This window comes from Malaclemys terrapin, chromosome 18, assembly GCF_027887155.1.
Source record: "Malaclemys terrapin pileata isolate rMalTer1 chromosome 18, rMalTer1.hap1, whole genome shotgun sequence".
In the NCBI taxonomy this organism is placed as follows: domain Eukaryota; kingdom Metazoa; phylum Chordata; order Testudines; family Emydidae; genus Malaclemys; species Malaclemys terrapin.
In genome coordinates, this window is record NC_071522.1 from 10,388,314 (window position 1) to 10,414,456 (window position 26,143).

The 26,143-nt window shown below is 47.7% G+C and overlaps 1 protein-coding gene across 2 annotated transcripts in view; it reads right to left on the reverse strand.

The window, feature by feature from the left end:
- Positions 1–26,143, reverse strand: part of CLUH (clustered mitochondria homolog) — a 55,318-nt gene that overhangs the window by 14,410 nt on the left and 14,765 nt on the right. For both annotated transcript variants that reach the window (XM_054008172.1, XM_054008171.1), the window contains exons 2-15: positions 19,276–19,466; positions 16,932–17,103; positions 15,660–15,803; positions 13,879–14,006; positions 12,999–13,153; positions 11,407–11,532; positions 9,597–9,744; positions 8,538–8,630; positions 7,265–7,959; positions 5,730–5,947; positions 4,937–5,041; positions 3,618–3,718; positions 1,304–1,456; positions 541–603 (exon numbers count right to left, since the gene is read on the reverse strand). In XM_054008172.1, coding sequence (XP_053864147.1) covers positions 541–603; positions 1,304–1,456; positions 3,618–3,718; positions 4,937–5,041; positions 5,730–5,947; positions 7,265–7,959; positions 8,538–8,630; positions 9,597–9,744; positions 11,407–11,532; positions 12,999–13,153; positions 13,879–14,006; positions 15,660–15,803; positions 16,932–17,103; positions 19,276–19,466 — 2,492 coding nt within the window. The remainder of the gene's footprint in view (positions 1–540; positions 604–1,303; positions 1,457–3,617; positions 3,719–4,936; positions 5,042–5,729; positions 5,948–7,264; positions 7,960–8,537; positions 8,631–9,596; positions 9,745–11,406; positions 11,533–12,998; positions 13,154–13,878; positions 14,007–15,659; positions 15,804–16,931; positions 17,104–19,275; positions 19,467–26,143) is intronic.

Below are 26,143 nucleotides of genomic sequence, written 5' to 3' on the forward strand. Positions count from 1 at the left end.
AGCAACAGAACAAACATGCATGAAGTGCCACACAAAAAGTCATGCACAGTTTCTATAAAACTCCAAAAGGGGCAGGGCTAGGGGGAAATGAACAACTACTGGGGATCTGGAGATTCTAATGTGGAATTCTTGTAACAGATTTCGTTGCTTCTGGAACAATGCATTGCTCCATGTCCTAGAGTTCATGTAATAAACAAGCATCTTTGGAGGTCAAAAGCACTACTGTTTGCTTAAGCAGAGTAAGTGTTTTACAGGCAAGACAAGCTGTGATTTCACTCTTAAAAGCCTTCAGTGTAATCAGTGAAATTCTGGGGAAGAAAAGCATGAATGATAATCCTCTGGGAGTGCTTCCTTCAAGTGGGAACTTGTTTTCTCTTGGATCCAGGTCTCTACCTATATTAGGCCTAATGAGATTTTACTTCCAGTTGCTAGGCAACATCCATGAACTAGCTAATGAGAAAACAGATTTAAACAGCTTCTATTTCTGAAAAACCATTAACGAGAACCTCACATGGCAAGAGTTTAGACAGCCGCTCGTACCTGAAGGTATGTCTTGAAGATGTGTTTGGCTGATCGAGTGATCAATTCGCTGATTCCAATTTTCTACTCGAAGGAATAAAGAGCAGGGACTAAGAAAATTAGTCAATAGAGGGAAAACACAAACACACCACACACACACACACACACACTTTGCTTTTAGATGTATTTTGATCCATATTGACAAAGGGCCCAATTCTGCAATCGTTACTACTGCGGAGTTGTACCCTACTCTACAAATTACAGTGTAAATTCTTGGAGGCAGGGAATGCTTTGTTCAGAAAGGGAGGGCAGCATGCAGGGCAGGCCCCAATCCCTGGTGGGGGCCTTCTAGGAACTATTCCATTCCAATGGGACATTCCTGGAGCAATGTACTCACTACTCAAGGTGAGCCAGGGTGGCAGAATCAGGCCCCAGCGTAACCTCCTAACCAATCACAAGTAACATCCTTTCCATTCAATCCAGGGCCCCTGTGGGTCACTACATGGCCCAAAAAACGCAGGTTGTCTCGGACCGATCGGCAATGCCTTTTACCCCAAAGTGCTTTACGGACCCTCAAGGCACCTAGCCTCCCTAACCAGAATTAAAACAGAAATATGGGATTAAAACCTTCAACCCCTGCAATCAAAGGCTTTTTCGCCTAGTTTCAAAGCCTGGTTGTTTATTTTTACATGGAGAACGTAATTAGCCGAGTTGGAATGTGGCCAGGCCCCCACTATCCCAGCGGCAGCCAAAGTGACAATCGGAAACGGAACCCGCCGCTTACGTAGATGTGATCCAGCTGTGGGCGGGCGGGGGTCTTGGCGATGAAGTCGACGACTTTGCCTAGGTAGCGCATGTTGATGCCCCTCTGGTGCATGGCCTCTGCTAACGTGGTGCCGTCCATCGGGAGCACGGTGTGGTCAAGGCAGTCTTTCACCTGCAGAGCACATGGAGCTTAGGGAAAAGGAGCCACCGGCCAGAAATGGGACATTTTGAGCCAGGTGTTCAAACACGCCCAGCACCCGCTAGCTCTCGTGGTCCTCAGTGGGCGCTGCGCCCCTCCGAAAAGCTGGTCCTCTCTCAGTCTGGGCTCTATGTTTCAGATCTTTTTGGGGCAGGGGCGCAGCGCATAGGGCCCCGATTCTTGACTGGGGCTCCTAGGAACATTTGCCCCAAACAGGATTCTCAGGAGCTTTACACATCTGATAAGCATCCTCCCTGCCTCTGCCTGAAATGCAGGCACAGACCATGCATGCCCATGGCTGGAGAAGCACAGCTGTATCAGGGAATGCTATGCAAATCCACCTGGTCTGGAGCCGTTTACCCAACCTCCTGCAAGTGTGAACCTACCAACTAAGGAACAGGGAGAAACAAGAGAGTTCTTTGCATCAGTAGCCAGGAGGAGAGACCACCACATTTCCCATGCTCTCTACAAATCACAAGGGACTGGACCAAAAAAAAAAAAACACATGAGGTAGGGTTGGGCTGGGGAGAGGGGCCGGGGGGGGGGGAGGGGGGGGGGGAAGATACTGGTTTCTTGTGCTGGCAAATGGAAGTTGTGAAGTACAATGAACAATGCAAATGTAAATGCATCCCCTTGAGTTCTAAATACATTTATGCAAGTTACCTTCACATATTGAGAATGGGTGGGAGGTGGGTACACAACAGCTCTATACATGTCTGTCACCTAGTTTGCCTGCCCCTGCGTGCATGTGCGTATGTACACACACACACACACACACACAGTTGTGTAGTATTTCTGATCCCTAGTTATGCTGCTCATTGTAAACTAAGTATTCAACAAAGAAAAAAAAAATTGAGCTTGTGCCCTTTTTTATTATTTTCCTCTGGTATAAGGGGGAAGGGTTGATTTTTGTCAGGGTTTTTTAAGATTAGAGTTTTGGGTGTTGAGAGTTATGACGAATACTGAATCAGTGAAATGGTGACATCAGAAGCGTGGGAAAGCCAAGCAATTGATACAGGAAGATTTTCATTCATTGTTTATTTCTCTCTTAGTCAACTCCAGTGACTAAAGAGCACTTTGGAGAGAAGAGAGCTTTGTAGGTTCACCAGCTCGACCCTTCAATTAGAGCACACGATTGCACACCGCACACAAGTATCTGCCCCCCAAAATGCCTTCAGGAAAACAGGAAACAGCAGACTTGTCATGTCAGATATTTCTTACATTAAAAATCAGAAAGCGCTCTTAAAAAATAACCCCCTCCACAGGCCTTTCAGTTCTAGCAAAAAGAAAAAGGGCACAAATCCTGTTTGTTGTTGTGGGGTTGTTGTTTTTTTAAGTCACCATCAATCCATGCAGGGGCAGTGTGAGGGTGAGCAGGCAGAGCACATTTCCACTGTTGCATTTTGTGATTACAGTGTATTTTGTAGTGCATCTTAGCATTGTATTTACATAGCTTTCTCTCTACCACATTGAGTTCATACTCAGAAGTTCCTGTCTGCAGACATGACGTGGTCAGTGTTTAACCCACGCCAGGGAAGCAATCCCCTACACTGGCTGGAAGAGTGATTGGGGTGATCCAATAGGTCTGTTTCATTTGCAATTTCCATGATACTATAACTGAAGAAAGATTATTTTACAGCTTCAGAAAATGGGAGTAGGGTGAAGTTTATGATGGGAGGAATTTAAGCTACACATAAGGAACATATTTGACAGCAAGGGCAACTGACGGACTTCCAAAGGGAATTTACTCACCAGCAGATTCAAAACTGGGGTAGATTATACAGTAATATATCCAGGATGCCAAGGGTCAGACTGAGGGACTTGGGGGCTTTTGTCAGCCATATGGCATTTATTGGCTCCATCTCTTACTAAAGATTTATAAATACCGTTGATCGAGTTCTTTGTTCTGTGGCACATTTTCCCTTCTAAACTAGGGGCTGTGAAAGAGAAAACCCCTCTTCTCTTTGCACCACCAGAGAGGTTTACATTGTTCTTTGTACTTCACAACTTCCATTTGCCAGCACTAGCATCCAAACATTGTTTAAGATGAGAAATAACTGCACAGCTGCGTTGACTGGCCAGATCTGAGGCAAGATTTGATGGAGGACATCAGCGCAACCCCCCAGTGCCTTACCAAGCCTGGGATTTGGCATGACAGTAAGAAAGCAGCGGCATCCTTTAATAACTGCTTCTGATCCTGCATTTCCTCTTTGCTGGACTCAGGGAAACGAACACCTAGGAGGGAAATTGAAGAGCTGAGAAACGGAAGGACAGAAAAAAAACCCTTAATTCTTAAAATATACATATAATAGCAGGTGGCAATAAACAGAAGTGCTTTGCCCTTTCCTGTTTTAAAGATGCTCTTTAAGACCTATCAGTTCTGCAGAGCAATGCCAGCTGGAATAACCATGATCCATGCTGCGTTTGTTACAGGCTGCTTTGCTCCGCTCTGTCCCCGCTCATTCTCGTCTTTGTCTGGCACATTCCGAAGAGCCATGCACACTTACAGGGCTAAAATGAAGAGTCGGTGAAATGAGAGAGGGTATGTTTTGTCAGAAGGATCAACAAATTCTGCAAGCACTAGAAGCTCCTTAAGCCCTTCCATTAGATGGACTCAGGTTAAAATAACCTCCTTTAAGCTGCCATCCCATACAGAGTCAGCCGCAGCCCTGTCTTCACCATCAGCATTAAAAAGGTGCTTGTGGATTTCAGCTGAACACGGCTTCTACCGCATTTATATCCAGGCCAAAATACAGAGTCAAATCCTGCTGCTTTCGACCGTGCATGTGCAGATCCTGTATCAGGCCATGGGGTTAGGACACTCACCCCCAAAGAAATAATACAGCATCGAGGAAGCGTTTCCAGCATCTAATTTAGTCATACCCAGCAGACATACCCGAGGATCCTGACTCATATGGACGAGCTGTGATCAGCTTACAGCAGGTCAGGCGGGTTTGGTTTGTGATCTGCTAGAGCAGAGGCTCTCAAACTTCACTGCACCACGACCCTCTTCTGACACTACACGACCCCAGGAGCCTGCCTGAGCAGGTCATTAAAATGGGGTCGTGACCCACTTTGGGGTCCTGACTCACAGTTTGAGAACTGCTCCTTCCTGCACTGGGGAGAATCAAACAGCCGCCATGTGACAGCCACAGCAATTGTTTACGTGGACAATATCAAGATCGTGTTTAATGTGTTTCTCTGCCTCCACAGATGTGGTCTAGCAGCTGGGATGATGGAGAGCCAACTCCATGTGCCAGGCCAGCATTCTTCAGACCACCACCAAGTGTCTGTGGACTACTGGAGGGAGGCAGCCTACATGTGGTAGCTCGAAGCGTTACAAACAATTACATTGCATCTTTCTGCCCCAGGCCCTGTGCCTATTAGCAAGAGCAGAAAGGGAGTCCACACTCTACTCCGAACAGTTTCAAGGCCATCCCTCTGAGCCCCTACCTGGTGAGAAGATATCTGGGTTAAACCGAATGTCAAAGGACGTGTCGCTGATGGAGCCCACGGCTTTGCAGGCATTTTGAATCACCTCTCTGCTTTTGGGATCCACTGGGTAAGGAAGGAGACAAAGAGACTTGGTAAAGAGTTAGAAAAAAGTAATGCAGATTCTAAAGACAGCCCACAGCGGACATTAAAGTAAGAGGCAAGTTTTATTATGGAGGAGTGATGTTGCTGCATTGCTCTGCAAAAGGCCATTGTAAAGCATTTGGCAACGTAATATTGTTTGGGGTACAGATACAGACCACAAAACCCAGACAAGGGCATAGAATTCTCCGTTCGATCTTGTAGTTAGTGGTGACACTCGGAGTACCTTTCCCAGCCCTGAAGAAATGCTCTGTCTAGCTCGAAAGCCTGGCTTTCTCACCAACAGAAGTTGGTCCAACAAAAGATATTGGCTCCCCCACCTTGTCTCTCTTGTATTTTCAGTGGCAGGGAAAGTGCATGAGGCAGCCTGGTCTAGTGGACTGAACAGGGCACAGACCAGAGATTCCCACATTCTGATTCAGGGTTGCTAATCCCTGCCCAGGCGTACCATGAGGGTTAATTTGCTAGTGCTTGAACAGTGCCAGGTAAATACTCAAGTGCTAGTACTGAGGAAGGCACGGCGTTCCGGTCTGAGCGATGGCACGCGTTCATTTATAGAGACCCACCAACTTGGAGCCGTTCTGATTCGGCCCCCAATCCAAAAGCTACCAGGAAAAGCGTGGCCCTTTTTTGGTGCCTGGGGAGCGGGTACCTGTTCCGTCATCAGATGCAATGGTCTCTGCCAGGTCTTTAACCTGATCTAATCCAGTCACGTTCTCCTCTATTTTACCATCATCGGATTCCGATTTCTCGCTTCCCCCTGTTCCATTCTCGGTGGAGACCCCATTTTCCAGCAAGCCCGAGTTCTCCTGCTTGTTGGCCTTCTGCTGCATCAGCTGCAGAGCAGCTAGTTTCATGAACAAGAGATATCTACAGGACAGGAAAGGAGAGATCCAACAGAACGCAGCATTCAGCAACATAATCCCGATGAGCCAGACAACCAGACTAGAGGATAATCCACATGGCTTGTTCTTTCTCTGATAGACATAAGATCACAGGGGCTAAAGATGGACCATCTGAACCCTGCCTGGACATGTCCTAGTCCTCAGACAGCCGAGCAGTAAGACACTTGACCACAGACAGGACATTGGTCCACTGGTCAGGCGCAGTCATGACTGGTGTCCGTGCTGCTGCACTGTTCATTAGCCATCATGCTGGGAAATTAACTCCCCGCAGCCGGTACATTGCTTTCTGCCACTAGGCACAGGATACAGCCTAGGGGACCCTCTTTATCTCCAACGTCCGATCTCAGAAGGTCCAGGAGCACAGGGCTGCTATAAGAACAGCAGCAGCACTTACCTAAGACCTTAACAGATGGGGTTTTACCTACTTTATATGGGTCAATGAGTGGCAGGACCCTGCAATCAGGCCACCCCCCGTGCTGTTGACCTGGCAGGGCTGACACCGAGCAGTTAAGGATGGGGCAGCACTCCAGGGAACACCTCACGGCAGCAGGAAGCGGGGCTGGTGATTCAGCAGGTAGTGTTTCTCCTGGAGTCAGCACCGAAGCAGTGTCTCAGCCCAGCAAGAGGGCCAGGGCCGCACTGTTAGAGACGGCGAGGGGAATCTAGACCCTGACCATGTGCGGTAACTGAATATCCCACAGGCGGCCATGCAGAAGTAGGAGAGTTAACCTCAGCTCAGGTAGTTCCCAGCCTCTTGCAGTTGCCACAGGACATGGTGTTTTTGTTCAGTCTCTCACGTAAACACCATGCAGCATCATGCAGCTGCTATGGTCTGCCCTAGAGGGCAGTTGCCGTGATCCCTCTATGTACATAATCCTTTCTTGCCTCCACGGGGCTCAGGGAGTGTCTAAAGTGCTTGGAGATCCTTAGAAGGCTAGCGCTACAGGAGCGGTACTACTCTTATTACCCAGACCCTGAATGTGCAGGGTATCTTTGGGGAAAGGAGAAAGAACTGGAGATTAAAACCAAGACATCCTTCCCTGGTTCTCCCATAAGCCTTTCAGAAGCCCCCCCATTTGAATCTCTCACTAAGAAAGTTTTCATAACAGCACTTATTAGGGGTGGGGGATGAGGGGAAAAATATTAGCTGCATGCAAATGGAAGTGTTGCTAAGACGTAGCCGCCTGCAGCGTCTCTAGAATGATGCCGCATACATTCCAGCCTGTGCTGAGGTCACCCAGCAGGGATGGGTGGGGTGGGGGAGAAACTCTGCTCGGCTCACCTGTGCTCTACAAAGGCGTCCACCAGCTCCTGCCTGAGACAGCAAAGCTTGTGCTTGTGCTGCTTGGGAAATCCCATTTTCTTACATTCTTCCGGCATCTCCTCCCCTTCGACGGGCAAAAAGTTCAGGTCGGGGGGGAAGGTGCGGAGCAGGTCAAGGATATAGTGGCGTCCATCATTGCCAATGATGCCTTTGCACTCCACGGAGGAGCACAGCTCTACCTCCTCGTTCTTGTCATTCAGAACTTTGTGCTTCTGGATCTTGAGGGGCCGGCTGGTCTTCTCCAGCAGCTCCAGGTACTTGGGGTGAGAGACGACAGTCTTGCCGAAGTCTATCGACCCGTAGATGACGCTCTGCTCCTGCTCTCGTTCCAAGATCCCTGGAATGATGGACTGTGCCGTGACCCGGTAACCCCGGTAATCCACCACCACGGTCCCCAACGTGTACAGCCCCTCAACGTCCACCGCGTTATAGGTCCGCACCCCGTTGAGGTCGTTGGTGGGCGCCACGTAGGCGGCGACGTCCCCCCCGAAGTCCTTGTAGTGGTCGCGGACGTCGAAGCCCAGGCTGAAGAAAATGTTGTTCCAGATGAACATCTGCATCTTGGTCTCCTCGCTGGGATTGATGGCCATGACGTTGCCGTCGATGACGGCCATGGCTCCTCTGGTAGCGGCCGCCGTGAAGTCGCTGTGGACCTGTGCGTTGGGAGGGGAAGGGAAGCGTGAAGGCAGGAGAGAGCTGGGTAAAGAGAGCAGGCTGCCCACTGACAACGTACGCCCAGCACTTGCCCTCTATTCTGCCTGAAATCCCCTCAGCCGCCACCTCACGAGGGCCAACGGTCGGGATAGCGGTTTTCACCCTCACGAGTCTGGCTGATACGTAGATATTGAATACCTTATGGACTGGCCCCAGTTTCTTCAGCTTGGCCACTTGGGGTGCTACTGTGGGAAGGTACCTGACCGATGGGAGCTAATCCCTGACCCGCCCCAATTGCTGAATGTCCCTTCCCCCCCCCCCCCCGTCAAAACAAGGCTGCGTGGCATGAAACAGCAGCACCGGGCTGGGAGGAGACTCGGTCATTGCTGGCAACACGAGCAGAGCAGGGAGATGAAGACAAAGCTCCTGGCCTGCATCTTAGAAGCCTGAGGCAAAGCTTATAAAGATTAAACCACAAAGCTCGAGCGAAGCTCTCAGTCAACCCAGGGTGGGTCTCTAATTGGACTGGGAATGGATTACCTACAATTTGTGTCTAATCCCCCTGCCCCAGGATTACCTTGAAAATGGCTCGTTCTCTCAGCAGCCTCTCTGGCAGATTCTTGCGGGGTAGCTCTCGTGTGGTTTGCAACTCCTCGTTCCAGTCTCTGGTCTGAAAGGGGCAAGTCTCAAGTGAAACAGGGCCGGGGGAGAGGTCGGTATTTGTAGTCTCTGAGCTAGTTTGCAGGAGTCTATCCCCCACTCCAGATCAGAAAGACCAATGAAGTCAGAGTTGCATAGCATTTAAGAAGAAATTTCTCATCAGCAGCCCGCTCACAGCTGAAGTTCATTTAAACAACAAGCTTAAATAGATAGATCTTGCATTGTCCCAGTTACCAAGTGCAGCTTAGCTGGAATATCAACAAAGGGTTTGATGTGATGCGATGCTGAATTAATTAGCCAGCGTACTGAGATTTAATTACATTACAAATGGGCAGAGAACCATATTTTGCAACCCCAAGGAACTTTCAACATTCTTAGGGCCAGAGCCATCAAGCTCTGCGGATCTAACCCCTAAGGGCTGTTTCAAGCGAAGCGCTCAGAGCTGTTTTTTGAAGGAGAACTAGCCCGTCATTTAGGTCCTGATCCTGCAAGGAGTTCTGCCAAAGCTTAATGTTGTGCCCTCGCTGTAGTTTCGCTGACTTCAGTGGGATTACTCACGGTGAGTGAAGTTGAACATGGGCCTTTGCAGGATCAGGGCCTAAACCTTTATTAAAAAAAAAAAAAAAAAAAAACAACCACCCCCCACACATGCTGCAAAAGATACTTCTCCAGAGAGAAGTCCATGTGCAGAGCAATGTTATGATCTGAGCTGCAAGATAATTCTACCAGGTGGAAGGACAGGAGGCAAATTTAGTGGTTGGAGAAGGCAGCTAGATTGTCAGGATCCTGGCTCTGAGAGACACCTTGCACAGGACACTTGCTGCTTTGTGCCTCCACCTGCAAGATGAGGAGATTGCTTCCCATGGATGCCGGGAGGTTGTTATCCCTTGGTAAGCAATTTTCAGTTCTCTTTATGAAAGGCACTAAGAGTATCATCACCAGCATCAACCGTAATACAGCATGCAGCTCGACATACCTGTCCAGGTATGTGCTCTTCATAGCCCAGCCTTGAAGTATAAGCATCTTCCGCCCTCACGCAGTCCATGGCGTGCTCTGCCTGCGGCGCCGTCCAACTGTATACCTGGAAGGGGGTGGCTATCCTTTCAAAGGGATGCCTCTGAACCCTAGGCAGGAGTTCACAGCTATCAGATTATTTCCACTGAAGGGGACTTTAGATTTGGAGAACACAACAAGAATTCTCCTCCTCCCCAACAAAAGCTCATCAACAAGAACCAACATCAGCCCTATCAAGGGAACACAGCCAGCTCAACAAGTGTCATCTGATCTAGACCCACGCTCAGAACTGGCTTTATTCTCCACGTTGCTGTTGAGCATTAACTGGGCTTGGTACCTTTTATCCAGTCTTGTTCTTGGAACCAAGCTAGCTTTGTATGGAGAAAGCTCTCCCCACCCCAATCTTACAGCTGTGTTAATTCACTCTAGCTCTCTATGTTGGAGCTAGGATCATGCCAGTGTTAAGCCCTGGCCCACATGGATTGTTGTTATAAAAAATATAGCGTATCTGCCAGTGAAGCGAAAAAGCAAGCTTCACCTAATGGCCTTTTGTGTAGCTTCTCTGCTCTCAGCAGGTGTCAGAATCCCATCTGTACTCATTTCTGGCTCAACAGGCAACAGACTAATCATTTTTTAAATGGCCCCATAGTCACAGTGGTGGGTTTCAGGCCAGGGCTAATTTCTAGCTTTCGTATAGTGTCACTTTCATCTCCCTAATGAGACCAGATGCAGGATTTTTGAAAGCCCTAGAACGTGTGTGTCAATTTATATCCTGCAGAGCCCAGGCAGTTCATTAAGTGGACTCTCCAAAGAATGACAGGTTTTGTTTGGGAGCAGAGTAAGTGAGTCCCTGTCGCAAGTACAAGGTTATAAAACAATTAGCACATGTAATAATAAAAAATAAAAGTTACACAGAATTACAAGAAATTCACCTGCATGCGTGTTTGCAGGTTTGTAATGAACAGGAGAGTAGTTATTTTAAACAAAATCACTGTGTGATACTTTTCCGCATATTATACTGGTCTTAGTCTTATTTCTTTATGCCCAGGCAAGAATGTCCACTGATAAGAGCTATCAAGGACGGTTACAGAACTGAGTAATGCTTTACATTAATTCTTTGGTGCCTGGCTAGGCACACCAATCACAATAAAATATCTGCTCCGTAGATTCCTGAGGGCATTTGTTCCTCCAGTCCCATCTTTACTGGAGGTTAAAGCCCCAAGAAAAAAAAGGTGTCCCTTTCCCACGTATTCCCGGGAACCCAACCTTGTACACAGGCATAGACATTAGATTTCTGATCAGTGCAGTGACAATGCAGGCCTCGTGCTAATATATTTACATGCTCTCAGGGAAGGTGGTCTAATGGTTCCTGGAAAAACTACCAAGGGGATTAGGTGTCAGGACTCCTGGGTTCCATGCACAGCTCTGTCACTGACTTGCTGAGTAACCCTGGGCAAATCACTTCAGCTTTGCACCTTAGCTTCCCCATCTGAAATGAGGATTTCACTACCTACCTCACAGAGATACCATTTGTAATGATTTGTAAAAAGCCTGGGGATCCTTACTACAAAAATGCAAAGTTTCATCTAACTTCCAGTAAGCATCCCCCAGCTCTGCCTGAAGAAGAGAGTGTTACAGTCAACACCTGGCTTTATGAGACAGATAGCACCATGCAATCCCCCGGACAGCAAGCCAAATATCTGAACCTCACACCAAGCCATTTGACCAATCAGAAAAGCCAAGGCAGGTCAATATGGAAACGTTGCCGCTACCGTTTCTTCTGCAGAGCTGAGAAATTTCTTTTGAAGGTCGGGCTGATCTGGTTAAGAAGTTCCACCAGGGAATGACTGAGAAAACTCGGATTGGCAGGTTTAGGATTAAAGTTATATGCTGTCGACCTGCAAAGAGAAAGAAGCTCTTGTTATGGCAGAAATAAAAATACCACTCTCTTGTCAAGATAAGGCGGCAGCATTTTGGCAGCTTTTAATTTACACACCGTATGAAATGGCTCAAGATTTAAAAAAAGATTTGCAAAATAGAGACCTTTGTGACATGTTCTCTACCAGTCAGATAGGCCGTAATAGGCTCCTTCGAGGGTCATCTACTCCCTCCACTTAAACCACAATCCGCATCCTCGAGCCTGCATCCTGACAGATGGGGCAGCAAATGTGCCTAGAATCAGTCTAGCCACCACCAGAGTTATGTTTTCCCTTCCTAGCTTGAAAGGTGGATTTCACAGAGCAGGGCTTCGTCACGGTTTTGATCACATGGACCACCTCTTAATACATCTCTCCCTTCTCAATCGGGAAGACCCGCCTCCCACATCCACTCCTGGTCAAACAGCAGTTGCTTTTTTTAAAAAGCTCTTTCACAGAATATTCGGACAAGAAATGGAATGTTAGATTTGAGAAGGTGGAGTCACCAGGACCACACGAACCAGATCCTGCCACAGTTCACCGGCTATTGGTCTGCAGGCCACATTTTGGGAAACTCTTATAAGGAGTAGTTCATTCTGACTGTGGGCAATGACACCTGCATTTGAATGGCCTAAAATCAGACACTTTACTCACGGGAGTTAAGTTATGCACATGCTTAAACCTTTACTTTCCTAGTCCCGACCCTGCAGATTTTGACAAGGGCTACAGACCACCCATAAAAGCTTCTTTTCAATTATTTCTTCTGTGAGCTGGCTTTGCATTGGTCTCAGTGGCTCACTCTCCCTCTGAAGGAGAACAGGACACAGACACCCTCAACTTGTACGTTCTCTTCCTTAGTGAAGGGGGTTTGGTTCTAGTTTTGACTACTGTTTCCTCTATGAATTAGGACCTTACAATCTTCTAGCCCATCAGTTACATTTGCCAAGGAGATTAGCTAGCCTTGCAAAATTCTACTCACCTACAGCAAGCACAACACAATCCATTTATTATTTGCATTAATGTAGCACCTAGAAGCTCTAGTCACGGACCTCATTATTGATCATCTACAGTCATGATAAAGGGTGAGCAAGTAGAATACATGCCTGGGCTGGTCAACTGCCAGATTTTGCAAGACTGGGGTAGACATATGCTTCAAGGCATAAGATGATCACCACAGGGGTCAGGAAGGAATTGCCTCCCATTTCAAACAGCGCCGCACAATTCACTTGGAGCATAACGGAAAGTGTTACCTACTTCTAAAGCATCAGGCACTTATCTACTGCTGAGGAAGGATACCAGACTTGGCCAAATAGCTCGATCCAAAATGGCAACACCTAGGATCTTGCATAAAGGCAGGGTTATATTAGGCTCCTCACTACCGAGACAAAGACACACTTCATTTTAAGCCAGTTAAGGCAAACAAGAGGACACGAGTCATATTTACTCACTGATTCAGGTAAAATCCTCTGGTGGACGCAGTGATACTAACATGTCGATCCTCCACAGTGATGATGTACAGATACATGAGGTCTCCGTGCATTTTCCGGTTGCCAGGTGGGGGGTTCCAGCCGCTCATGGTCAAGACTTTTAGGCACTGCAAAGGCTGTGAAGCACACAACACGAGCGCTTCCATTAGTCCAGATCCCCCGTTTCACAACACACTTCACATGGCTAGAAAGCACACACTTTCATGTGCAAGCTCTCTCTCTCTCACACACACCCACCCCCACACACCCCGCTGCACCCCCATCAGTCCCAGGAACGCTGCCTGCCAAGTTAGTGGTCCTGAAAGTACACGCCCACTAAGCACTTTGCAAGTCTTGCCCATAGGATATTTCACAGCTCACACCCAAGCATTAGAGCGTCGTTCTTTATCCATAGTTGAAGAGCAGATCCTCCATGGCTTTAGGCAGTATAAGGCATGGATTTCTTGACGCAATGGTTCTCAAAACAGCAGCTGCTAAAGCAGTGTTGGAATCCAAATGGGAAGGTATGGGAAGCACCAGTGTAATTAGACTAAAGCAATTTGAAGCCCCAGTATCCTAGAATTTGCAAGGGGTAGAAACACAACATCTCCCCTCCTCCCCCGACCCTTTCAAGACGATGGGTCACTACTATAAAGTGATCCACCTACCCCGTGTAGTCTGTGTGCAAAATACTGGACCTTAAACTTTATGCCTGTGGCCTAGCAGTGCTAGCTATTCAGGCACAGGTCCAGGACTCAACAGAGCAAGTCCCAAAGGTCACTTCACTGTAACTTTCAATCCCTGAATGTGTCCCTTCAAGAGGGGCCCGGACGGCCATCTTCAAAGATGAAGAGAATTCTACCTTCCAGTCTCTGTTCTGGGGCTGGAGGGCACAGAGGGGTCTCTCTTTGCCACCTGGCAGGATATGTTCAGGAGGGGTGCAGTCAATTTGTTCCATTTCAGTACCTTTCTTCTTCCGTTTCCCACTGTCTAAACAAACGGACAGACAGGAGATGAGTGCTGAACAGTGCCTGCCTGGTCGCACGCAGTGCAGAATATTTCCATGTGGAATTTGATTGCTTGAATCCCCCTCCAGAATTAACCCCATCTGTTTGGCCTGTCGGAACTACGCTTTAGCTATGACCACTGTGCAAACAACTGACAGCTGCTCCCTTCTCCCAGCCTGACATTAGCATTATAGCAGGAAGTCGTTTTTATTAAGCATTGAGGCTGGAGTTCGCAAAGCGACCTAAAGGAGTTAGATGTTTATAAACTTCCACTGAAAGTCATCTTGAGCACTGTTGAAAGGATTTTGGCCCCTAACCCCCCTTTACACCCCTTTGAAAGGTTACCTCTGCCTTGTAAGCTAGTGTATCCAAAAATAACAATCTCCACCTTTCCGGTTCGCTTCTCAAGAGTGAAAACATCCCAGCATGAATATAACTAGCCTTGGAAGGATTAGATTTTTAATCAGTAAACATCCATTTCACCGTATGCACACTAACCAATGGAACAATGTTTCTGTCAATAATAATCAAAATGTACAAACAGGCAAAGTAAGAAAAACGCGGCTTTAGAACCCATTAGAATTTAAGGCCATTTACTTTGTGTATTTTGACATGTGATGGTGAAATTTGTGTTTGAACCCTTATAAAAAACTTTACCTTATTGAATCTCAGTGTCGACTGTCATTAAATAATTATTGTCTGACCACCCCGTAATTTCTTGTAACTGTCAACATTTAATATCGATAAAATAATAAAAAAAAGCTTTAAAATAAACGATCTTATCTGTCAAAATTAGGGGGAGGGAGGGGAAATCAAATTCTGCCATACCTAAATATAACTGCAGCTCAACGTCCCTGGGTTAAGACACTTCCCAACTCAATGATAGCAGCTGGCTGCTCAACACTTCTGAAATTCAGGTTGCTTATCCAGATACAGACTTGGGATCCTAACGTTGGGTATCAGGTTTTGAAAGTCTTGGCCACTATTTGAACAGAGAAACAGTCCCCCACCTAGAACTCTCCCCACTGCACACACCTTCACGTAAGAGCCTGGGAAAGTGTGTCCAACTATGCCTTGAGGGGTTAATAGGCCTTCACGTTACAGATGGGCAAACAGACCCAGCCCAGAGAGGGAAGGTAGTCCAGGGGTTAGGACACTAGCCTGGTCTCTGGGAGACCCAGGTTCAATTCCCGCTCCATCACAAACATCCTGTGTGAGGCTAGGCTAGTCCCTTAACCTCTCTGTGCTTCAGTTCCCATCTGCCCATGGGGAGAATAGCACTGCTCTACCTCACCGAGTCCTGTGAGGATAAACACATTAAAGTGCATGAGGCGCCCACATACTGCAGTCATTTAAGCCACACAAGCACCGAATATAGACAGAGTACACGTTAAGTGACCTAGAGCCAGGAAGAGCAGTCAGGACTCCTGGCTCCACAGCGTCTAGCCACTTAACAATAAATCATTTCTATCAGGAAAGGAGCGTTGAGAGTTTTATCCTAGGCCCCGCTCATATGGGGCATCCAGACATTAAACCAAGCGCTTTAACCAATTAAGCAGTCAGCGGGGTGGAACGGCTGCATTTTCCACCGCAGTGGAGGGGGTTCGTCAAACCCGAGAAGCCTTCTGTCCCATACCTCCTAGGTCTCCTTCTGTGAAGACGCTCAGGAATGACAGCGAATTGCAGTCCACGCCATTGAAAGCATCGGACGGGTCAAGGCTCTTTAGAAGGTCCCGAATGTGACGCACGTGTATCCTGGCTTCCCGTACCGTGTAGGGCTCTGATCATCAGAAGGGAGAGAGAGTCTCAGGGTCACAACAGTTTACTCCCATTGTAGCTCTCGAAGGTCTCTACGCACACACAGGGAGCTCAGCCAGGGATTAATTTTGCCCACCTCATTTTATAGCCGTTCTTGTCCCTCACTAAGGACAAGCAAGTGAGGCACGAGCACAAATAGCCACTGGCAATTTTACATCACCATCCACTTGCGCGTTGCTGCAGCATGACAAGATCCCTCTGCCTGTGTGAAGGCCTTGCACGCCGCCTGACCTCATCTCTAAGCTTTCAGGGCTTTCTTGGGAAGCAAGTACAGCCCATGAGCCCAAACTCCAATAACCAGGTTCCTTAAAAGATGACCAGCATGGAGTTGGATTCCACTGTTCTGCTGGTGTGTTCATTTTCCCCTGGTATATTTGGCATGGGTGAAGCTCACTAGATACAGGAGTACCCCCCATTGTGCAATGGCTGCCCTCCCAGGGCCTGATTTGGGGGGGAGGGATAGCTCAGTGGTTTGAGCAATGGCCTGCTAAACCCAGGGTTGTGAGTTCAATCCTTGAGACGGCCATTTGGGAATATAGTTGAGGATTGGTCCTGCTTTGAGCAGGGGGCTGGACTAGATGACCTTCTGAGGTCCCTTCCAACCCTAGTAGTCTATTATCCTATATGATCAACTTCACCTTTCATGGATACTACCTGGGACCCAGTAGTTTGCTGGTTACCTAGCCATTCACCTGCAGGCTAATGGTGCAAAGACTTGTGGCAACAGGAAGTTATCCCCCACCCGACGGATGCTCAGTGGCTTGCATGAGTTTGATCTCAGTCCTGACCCCAACCATGGAAAGGGGTCACATTGCAAGAACCACCTCCCCAACTGATTGTCTTGCAGCCTGGCACCAGAGGGGCCTAGGACTGACGGGGCCATGGGATTGGTTCTGACAAGTGAGGGCTAAGGCGAGGAGGTGGCAGCCAGGAGTGGTCAGTGGGGACGGAGAGGGCCCCTCCCCATCTCCAGAAGTGTCAATCAAGTACCTTGTCCTCACTGGCCCCAAGTCTGTAGAAAGACAATCTAGAGGCTCCATTGTCTATCACTCAGATGGTTTTCCCCGCCCCCCACGTTTATAGAACGTGCCTTCAACCACTTTCAGCACCGACCCCTCCTGCAGCCCTTCAATGGTTTTCAGCTCCGCAAAGTTATCCAGGACGTTCCCATCCAGCTGCAGAGAGAAGCAGGTTCGGTGGCAGGTGTCCTCTCTGTCCATCAGCACTTGGTGGATCTCCTGCACCATCTCTTGGGGAGAGACCTTAAAACAAACAAACCAAATGAGTTACACGCTCAGCTCCACCTGCTTCCTGTCCCTGGGATACATCGTGTACTGGGCCTTTATGGCGAGAAAAGAGCGAGCAAGGGAAGATTACAATATTAAGCATTTGGGGCCAGATTTTTAAAGAATGCCAGTAGCAAAATGGATAATTAGGAACCGAGACTGCTATTTCCCCCATCTAATTTGCTTGGCACACACAATGGTGTGTTGTGCGGGTACAGCCATGCTGCACTTGGGGGAGAAATTCAGCCTTCAAGCGCACAGCTTCAGCAACAGACAAAGCGGTCTTGACTTGCGTGACTGGCCTACCGAGGCTCCTCTCTAACCCTTCTGCCACGTTTCAAACATCATTTAGGCCATTCTCGAGCTATGCAGACCCAGGATGGTTTACATAAGCTGCTGTAAACAGCATAGCCTGCTATTATTAGCTTATTAAATCTAACAGCCGAAAGGAATTAAAGGAAAAAGGAGCAGTGTTCAGATTTATCTGGTTGCGCTGGGGAGATCATTTAACTGTATTTTCTGCCGGTCACAGGTAGTTACAGTTCCCCCTTCATTTAGAGACTCAGACGCCTTGGGGGGAAAAAAGCTTCCCCTAGGCTGTTTTCAGTTCCAAAGTGTAACGGCAGCCGAGCCCATCAAAGCCCATCCTTATCTGCGGGGACGTCACATGCTAGTATATTCATCCCAACTCTCGTGACCAAAAGGAGCTTCTGTAACAACTCTGCCATAAGCAGGAACTCATCTTAACTCTCGGCCGCAGCACAGTTTTGCACACGGCTTAGCACCGTCCCCGAAGCATCTACCTGGAATCCTAGGGACCCAAAGAGACTACGGATTATCATCCCTCTCGGGGCGGGGAAGGCACCTCCTTTACAGAGACCACCCCCGCCACTAGGGACTGACCCACTTTCCACAGCACTTTGCTGCAGCAAGGCTGAGGAACCAGCCCCATTTCATAGCAGTTCTCAAAGCCCCGGAGGAAGGCAGGTGAGCCGATCGCTCCCTTTCTCATCCAGCCAGGCAAAGCAGCGTTTCTCTGAGCAGCTAGAAGGGCCGGCTGTTCGACCCGACATGCTCCGCCTGACTTTGCCTCCCATGAGCTCACGTTGCCTCTCCAAGCTCAGGACCTTGGATCCAGAATGATTTTTATCCTTGGATCCTGCCGTGCGCAGCCAGAAACACAACGCCGCTGCACAAGAACGGAAGGGAGAGAACAAGCCTGCTGGGGGGTGAACGGAGAGGGAGAAGAACTCTCGAAGCTGACCCATCCTACAAAGCAAAGCCACTGCCCACGCCGACAGGGCTGGAAGGTGTGGTAGTAGGAAGGCTAACAACTAGGTACTAGAGGGGAAAAGCACACTCCTAAAGGCGCTCTGAGACATGCGGTCACGTCTCCCAAACTCCACTGGCTCCCCGTTTGTTTCAGGATCTAGTGCACCACGCCTGCCTTGTTGTCACCTGAGCCTCCACAGGTTTGCCCCAGTCGCCTCCAAGACTACATCTCCCTTTGCTCGTCCAGCTTCCTCTCTTTCCCTTCGCATTGCCTCAAGAGCCTTCTCCTCTGCAGCCCTGTGTCATTGTCCTCAGGTAAGATTTGAAAAGGGAGAGGGAAAACAGCCAGCCAGGGAGGAAAGGTATCTTTGTGACCACGAGATGCTGGCTAAGCGTCATTATTAAATTAAACAGACTTCCTGTAAGTGCAGCTCTGCCAAAACACAGCCAGCCAGTCACCTGTTCTTTCCCCTTCACTCCTTGGGAGAGACGGTCAGATGTGCATACACCAACCTCAAAGGCTTCTGGTTAGCTTTTGCCACGCAATGTATGCCGGTATAGGGAGATCCAACGGAAACAGAGTTCTAATCCCAGCCCTGACACTGCTTTCCCGCCTTCCCCCGACACCTGGGGCAAGTGATTTAACATCTCTCGGGATAATGCCGGACCTGCCTTCCTCCCTCACACAGATGCGTTGAGAGGATTAATTAGTTAGCGTTTGTAACTGCTTTGAAGATCAGCTTTGCAAGTGTCATGCTATATGCCGGCATAAATGATTAACACGCAAGCCAGCAAGGGTCAGCCAATCTGGGCACAAGCACCTTATCCAGTCCGGGTCTTTCCCTCATAACCGCCTTGTTCTCAACCGATGCTCACCTGCAGGGAAAAAGGTTCTGTTCCTGGAGCGTAAATCTTGACGGTGAAGCCGGTGTCCTGTATGACGATAACTTCCTGGTCGTTCGCATCATCCCCTGGGTCAACCTCCTCGTGGCCATTCTGCCGGCTCTCCTCCTTGAGGTGCTCGTAAGAGCCGTCACCATTCATTAAAGCCATGCCAGACGGGTGTTCTAGTCACAACGCGGGAGAGGGGAGAGAGAGAGAGATTTAGCAAGGGCCCAAACAACAAAGACAGTCGCCCCGGGTTGCTTAACATACCAGCCTACCATAAGCTGGTGACCTCCATTTCAACAATCTGTGGTTTAAAAAAAGCCAAAGTCATTAGATTTCCCCCCCATACAATTGGTGTTTAATAGACATAGGTGTGCCAGACCTTACCGCTTGCATACGTAACACCCTTTCCCTGGCCCAAGGGGTACACATCTCCCAAAGACAGCAGAATCAGCAGGGCAGAGGTGGGGTGGGGGGGAGGAGGAGAGAAGAGAAACTGAGAGTGGCTCAACCTAGAAAAATTCAGTTCAATTTTAAGAACCTTCTTAATGAAAAGAGATGGGTGTGTGGTGCTTTGCAGCCTGAGGGCAGCTGTAACTGGTGCACCAACAAGTTACGTGGGTTCTTAAATACCTTCCCTTGTTCTCCTGTTCAGCTAAAAAGCTGCATTGCTAACCTGCATGTCCTGTGGGACCCAAGCTACTTCACAGAAACACAAACCGCTCCCACGCCCCTGTGTGCATCACGCAACTCTTCACATTTTAAAAATACTTTGCAGATGTCTTGCAGTACACGGGGAGAGACTTTGCTTGAAGAATACGTCAGCTGACACATGCAAAATGAATGACTTGTTGTTTTGCAGTTCCTCCATGCCCGCCCTGGTCCTACTGCCTGGACATAGCCAGATTTTCTTACTCAATGACAATCTGCACATACAGAAGCCATTGGCAGTGATAAATGGCAGTGATCTGTTCAAAATCCATAACGCTGTGGAATCGTGTCCTAGAGAGTCATATGAAATCCCTACCTCAATTTAAATGACACTGGGCAGAACACTGGGGAATGTGCTGTAGGGAGATTACTACTGTACTGGTCATGAAGGAAGGGGCTGGCCTGGATGTCTAATAAAAGAGCTACACACAATTTTATTTAGTTAAAATATGCTGTTTCCTCAAAGCTGAAAACTTTTGCAAGCAGCACATCAGTCTCAGTGAAGTTTTCATCAGGATGGTTTAAGGAGAGACACTGTCACCTTGCAGCCTGGTGGTTAAGAACAATGACCGGGGATGTAGGAGACCCAGATACAAGTCCCCGCTCTGCCTGATTCAAAGTGATCTGGGATGAAACGCTTCTGTTCTGGTGCCCTCCTTACCAGGAGACAGCCCCTTTCCACATCGAAAAAGATACTTTCTTGGGGGGGGGGGGGGGGGGGAGGAAGAGTTCAAAAGGTTTTTTATTTGTTCCAATACAGAACTAAAACAAATGTCACAACCTCAAAAACTGCCGTGAAATGAAATGGTCATCCTCTTACTCAATAGAGTTTTTACATTTCTACTGCTTTTAGGGAGTTGCTGTCTCATTCCCAGCTGCATTTCTGGGTATTCCGTAGCATTTGCCTAAACTCCTTTAACATGCCACTCCATTTTTGTAGCTGATTCGGGTGAAGACAAGCATTGTGACGCTCCATTACACATCAGTGAGCATCAGCCACGCTAGCCCCAAAGCATCAGCTCCTCTGCAGCCCCAAGATGGTCAGGTAACCACTCAGGCTCTCACTTTTACCATCTGGAAAATGGGGAGAAACATATTTACTTGCCTGTCTCTTGAAGGTGCCACACGAGTTAAGTAATTAACACCAGCAAAGCACTATGCGTTCTCTCCCATGTGTTTATTATTCTGGTATTATGGCTCTAGATTAAGATCACTCCTAATGTACTGGCCTCCTACCGGCAGATGACTGTCAAGGCCAAATTACAAACAGGTGCAAGAAATGAGGCAGGAAACAATTTCTCCCTATCGAATGGGACAGGGTAAACAGCAGAGCTGTTTTAACAGCCTCTGGTGCCACCAGCAGTGGCTGCCCAGATGCTAATGTTTAGTGTCCCTCTACATGTCTCCCCCGCATGCTGTGCTTTGTCAGAAACCCACGAGCAGAGCTGACTACAGGCTCCACTAGGATTCTGACACACCCAAGCCATGCTGGGAAAGAGGAACAGACACACTGCCCGAGTAAGAGTACCCTGAGAAGCCGGGTCTTTGAAAGGCAGAGCCCCGGGGAGAGGCACCCCTAGTTACACCTATAGAGCAGAACTCTCTTCAGACAACCTGGTGCACAGGGGGATGAGGCCACAGGATGCCCCTGAAATGCTATTCTGGGGTTACTAGCGTCGATGACAGCACTATCCCTCCCCTCCCCCATAACCCGACTTCTGGAGCCTAGGACAAGGCTGGCTCCTGCGTGGGTGCCATCGGAGGGGGAAGGGCTCCCTTGTTGTACTCTAGCGGACGTGTAGGTGGGGAGGCAGGGTTTAGCCCCAAGCTGGCTACAGTGGGCCCCATGTACACCAGGCTATTTTAGACTTAGGGGAACTTTCACTTGGTGTCACCAGACACACAAAGGCCAGTCTTTATGCTCTTCCACCCAACAGCCACCCTGAAGCTCTTGCTTGCAGCCCTGGCAAACTACATGGGCTCAGTACAGCAGGTCTCACTCCATCTCCTCACACTAGGATCCCACGGATGCTATAATCAACCCAACATTTGCTGCTCTGCACACGTGTGTCTATCTCCGAGGAGTTGTGCGCGAGGAGGTATCCCACCCAGACAGACCCACAAGAGATACCCAGTTTGGACACAACAGCCACTCCGGCAACAGAGCCCATGGAGAGGAACATGGCCAATTGACATTCTCCAAGATTACTACCTTTTTCTATGGCTACAAAGGCAGGAAACACATCAGATGGAAAGACTTCTAAGTTCCCAGCGAGTAAGTGAAGTTTCCTAAAAAGCAAGTGGAAATTAACTGACTTGCCCAGAGGTGGGCAGTTCTAGAGACAGGCATGCCACTCATTTTCCTACTAGTGTTTTGTTTTTTTGCCGAGGCATCATGGTCTAACAAATGCTGCAAGCCAGGACTACCCTGGCTCCAAGCATGAACTGAGCAATACCAACTGGTCATGGATAAGTGCTAACAACTCCATCTACCCAAGCGAACCCTGCCACCAAACAGAGTCAAAGGAGAGGCTGCATATGAGCTTTCCTACATAAATTCGGGGCGATGCTTCTGTTTGTGACTTTCCTGGGCTATAAAAGTTACCAACTAATGGAGCGAGCAGCATTTTGGTGGACTGCTTCCTAGCAGACCTCGCCACCTCAAGAAGCTGCCATCATGCAATATGGTGCAATATAGCCTCCACTGGCCATCAGGAAAGGATATGAATTGGTAAAGCTATGGGGCGGGGAAGGGCAGCAATAGGAGGCAGTTTAATGCCTACTTGCACCACATGATCCAGCTCTAGCCAGCACGGTCTCAGGTTGAGGTGCAAGAAATTAATCCTGCACCAAAAGAGAGGGCCGGTCTAGCAGATTAACCCAGTAGTTTAGGTCACCTTTCGGAAAAGGAAGATGGTTTTACAAATCAAGGGAGGGTTTTCAGGACATTGCCCTTTCCATACAAGCTGTCTCTTTCGTTGCAACTGCAATTTGGTGCGGTGCAGGGGAGTCTCCTCAGGGCAAGCATCGCATACTCTGCAGTGACTCACAAAGCCTAGCAGAGCTTTGCATGGAAGTTTCGCCTACCCACCAACTTTCACTGCTGCTCTGTAGAACCAGATGGAAAGGGAGACGACAAACAGAAACAAAGCCAGTTGTGCCAGTGTTTTTCCACAGAGAAATGCCTGAGGTAATCAAACAGCACAAAGAGGGAAAGGAAAATAAATTTTACAAGCTCAACTTCAATAAAATGTAAGATTGGTAGTAACAAAGGCAATTTTTTTTTTTTTTAAAAAAGCTAAGCTTTTTTCTTAGAGGCAATGCAGTTTTATTTTATAATTCTCAGTCCAAACCTAGAACCAGTGTGTTGTGCTATTCCATCAATGGATATACTCACATGAGTAAAGTTACTCATTTCTTCAAATCACAACATCTCTGGGCATCTCTCCTGTGTTTTTTACGTTTTAATTTACAAACCAATGTGTTTGTAGGACTGAGGCCCTACTCTACAAAAAAGTGCCACACAAAATATTTTAAAAATACAGTATGGTAATTTACTGAATCATGTCTGAGAATTAGTTGTGTTCTTTTCAGAAACCTTAGCCCAGCAGCCCCTCCTTTCTGCTCAACGACCCTGATCTTATCACTATAAACAGCAACATGGACATTCCTTCTATTTCTAAGTTAAACCTCTAACACTGCTTTGTGGTCACAACTGTTCGTTTGAACCTCCAGGTTCTTCTATTATTTAAAGTGACAATACGCGCTTACAGTAAGAATCCTCGGGGTCTGAGTCTGCCCTCACAGGCTCTTCTAAAGTGACTGAACCATGTTTTCTTTGGGCAGACACTTCAGCTGTAACTAAATATTCTGAGCCATTGGTTCATATCACAATCCTCACCTGTGTTCAGGTTCTGCTGACCACTATGTTGAAAAAACAAGCAAACCAAAATATTATGGTGAAAACCAACTCTTCAGAGGGAATAGAGAAACCTGTAGTACTTGATCAAATTACATGTCATACCTGGTGTAACAGTTTAAGTAGAAGAATTAGTTTCTATCTACTCAGATGGACAGACCAAAAAACTATTGAGACAAGACACCGTATTGTGATTATCTCTATTTGTACTGAACCCACACATGAGGTAGGCACCTCACAAAAACAATTAGATCAAGGTCCCTGCCAAGGTGTAATTTTAATATCTGAATTTGAGTACTACTTCCTGTAAGCAAGAGAGGTAGTGGAACATCAGAAATTTAGATCCATAATGTTCAAACAAGCCAGGGAAGTGCCAAATAGCTATGTCAGTGGTTTTCAATCTATGATCCAGTCAACCCTAGGGGTCCACAGACTAGGTCTAGGATTGCCAAAAGGGTCTGCGCATCTCCATTTGAGATTTTTTTAGAGATCCACAAATGAAAAAAGGTTGAAAACCACTGAGCTATGGTCATTGTCATTCTTTTACTTCAAGAGACAACAACGATGCCTTTTAACAGAAACACTTTGCTACAGATTTCATCCTCAGGCCTAAGACATAGCAGTATAAATGCGGTCCCAAGCAAACCTGCTAAGAAGTTACATTCTAAACTTAAGAAATAAGCGACACTGTCAAAATAAAGTGAGGTTTTTGGTTTTTAAAATCCCCTTACCTGCATTTAGCAACACTAGCATCAGACTGTTAAAGATGAAGGAATTAAAAACCTACTTTGTCCTTACTCATCTTAAGCATGAACCTGTCACCACTGTGATTCCAGGTTCATTCTGAGGGTACAAACATGTCTTCACAGTCTGAAATACGCTTCCAAACTCCAAACACTTGTCTTGCTTTTAAGCATGTCTGCAGAATGAAAATGCACATTTGGCACAAAGATGAAAACAAATAAGAACCCCAGCACGCTAAAAGCATTCCCACCATCTTACTAGCTGAACCCAAGACAGCATTCAGGACCGAAACTCCATGGTGTTACACTGCTGCAAGTACGAAACAGCAGTAACAGAGCAGAAAATGCAGCTACTGCACATTCACAAGGGCAGAGAAGAGCAGAATCTTTGACCCCAGGACTTTTATACTCTGCGTCCAATAATCTGGGTGGAAACAGAAGCCTGATGGGATTATCACTTTGATCCCAGGTTTAAGTGACTAATATTTAGATTTAAGCCACACTAGTGTCAGTTTTCAGAAAAAAGCAAAATGGGGGGAGGGGGGGGGAGAGGAGGACGGGGGAACATAACAAACCTGTTCTCCAAAGCATTTCCACTCAGAACAAAAGCCAGCAGGTCTACTAAACTCCTTAGCACCTTTTCGGTAGAATTCTGCCACAAGCTGATCACAACTGGCCTGAGTTTTAAATAAACACATTATTTTTAAAGATCGGCATTGTAATAGTGCACACATGAGTGCTACTGCAACATATCACTCCGGTTTATTGCTACAGATAGTACTCCTGGGGAGAGTACCAACCTGAGGACCAATAAATGCAAATCAGATCCCACATGGAATTCCAAGTAGCTCGGCTCCTATGTGTTTTATGACATCATAGAATCATAGAATACCAGGGTTGGAAGGGAACTCAGGAGGTCATCTAGTCCAACCCCCTGCTCAAAGCAGGTCCAATCCCCAGACAGATATTTGCCCCAGATCTCTAAATGGCCCCCTCAAGGATTGAACTCACAACCCTGGGTTTAGCAGGCCAATGCTCAAACCACTGAGCTATCCCTCCCCCCATCACACCAGAACCCTCACTAAGCTATCTTGCTTGGCCTTCACTGACCTCACTCACCTCTTTCACATAAAAGATATCTAAACTGTGCAGCTATCCAACAGTACCACCAGTGACTTTAGCCATGTTGCCCTAACCTAGGGGCTTATTCTTTGCCCAGCTCCCACTTTAAGCATGGGAAAGATGGAGGAAGAGGTTCGTTCTGAGTATAAATGCTCTTTACATTATTGCACTGAAGGCTGCCCCAGTCTAGAGCAAGTGCAGAGCTTCTTAGAGGCTGTTTCATCCACAATGGCTCAGATAGCCCTGCCCATCTCGGACTTGGCTCCACCATGAGACAAGGAAGCCAAAGACTTACAGAGCTGTACTTCTGATCCCTCCCTTCCCTGGGCCTGCCTTCAGTGCAATAATGTAAAGAGCCCCT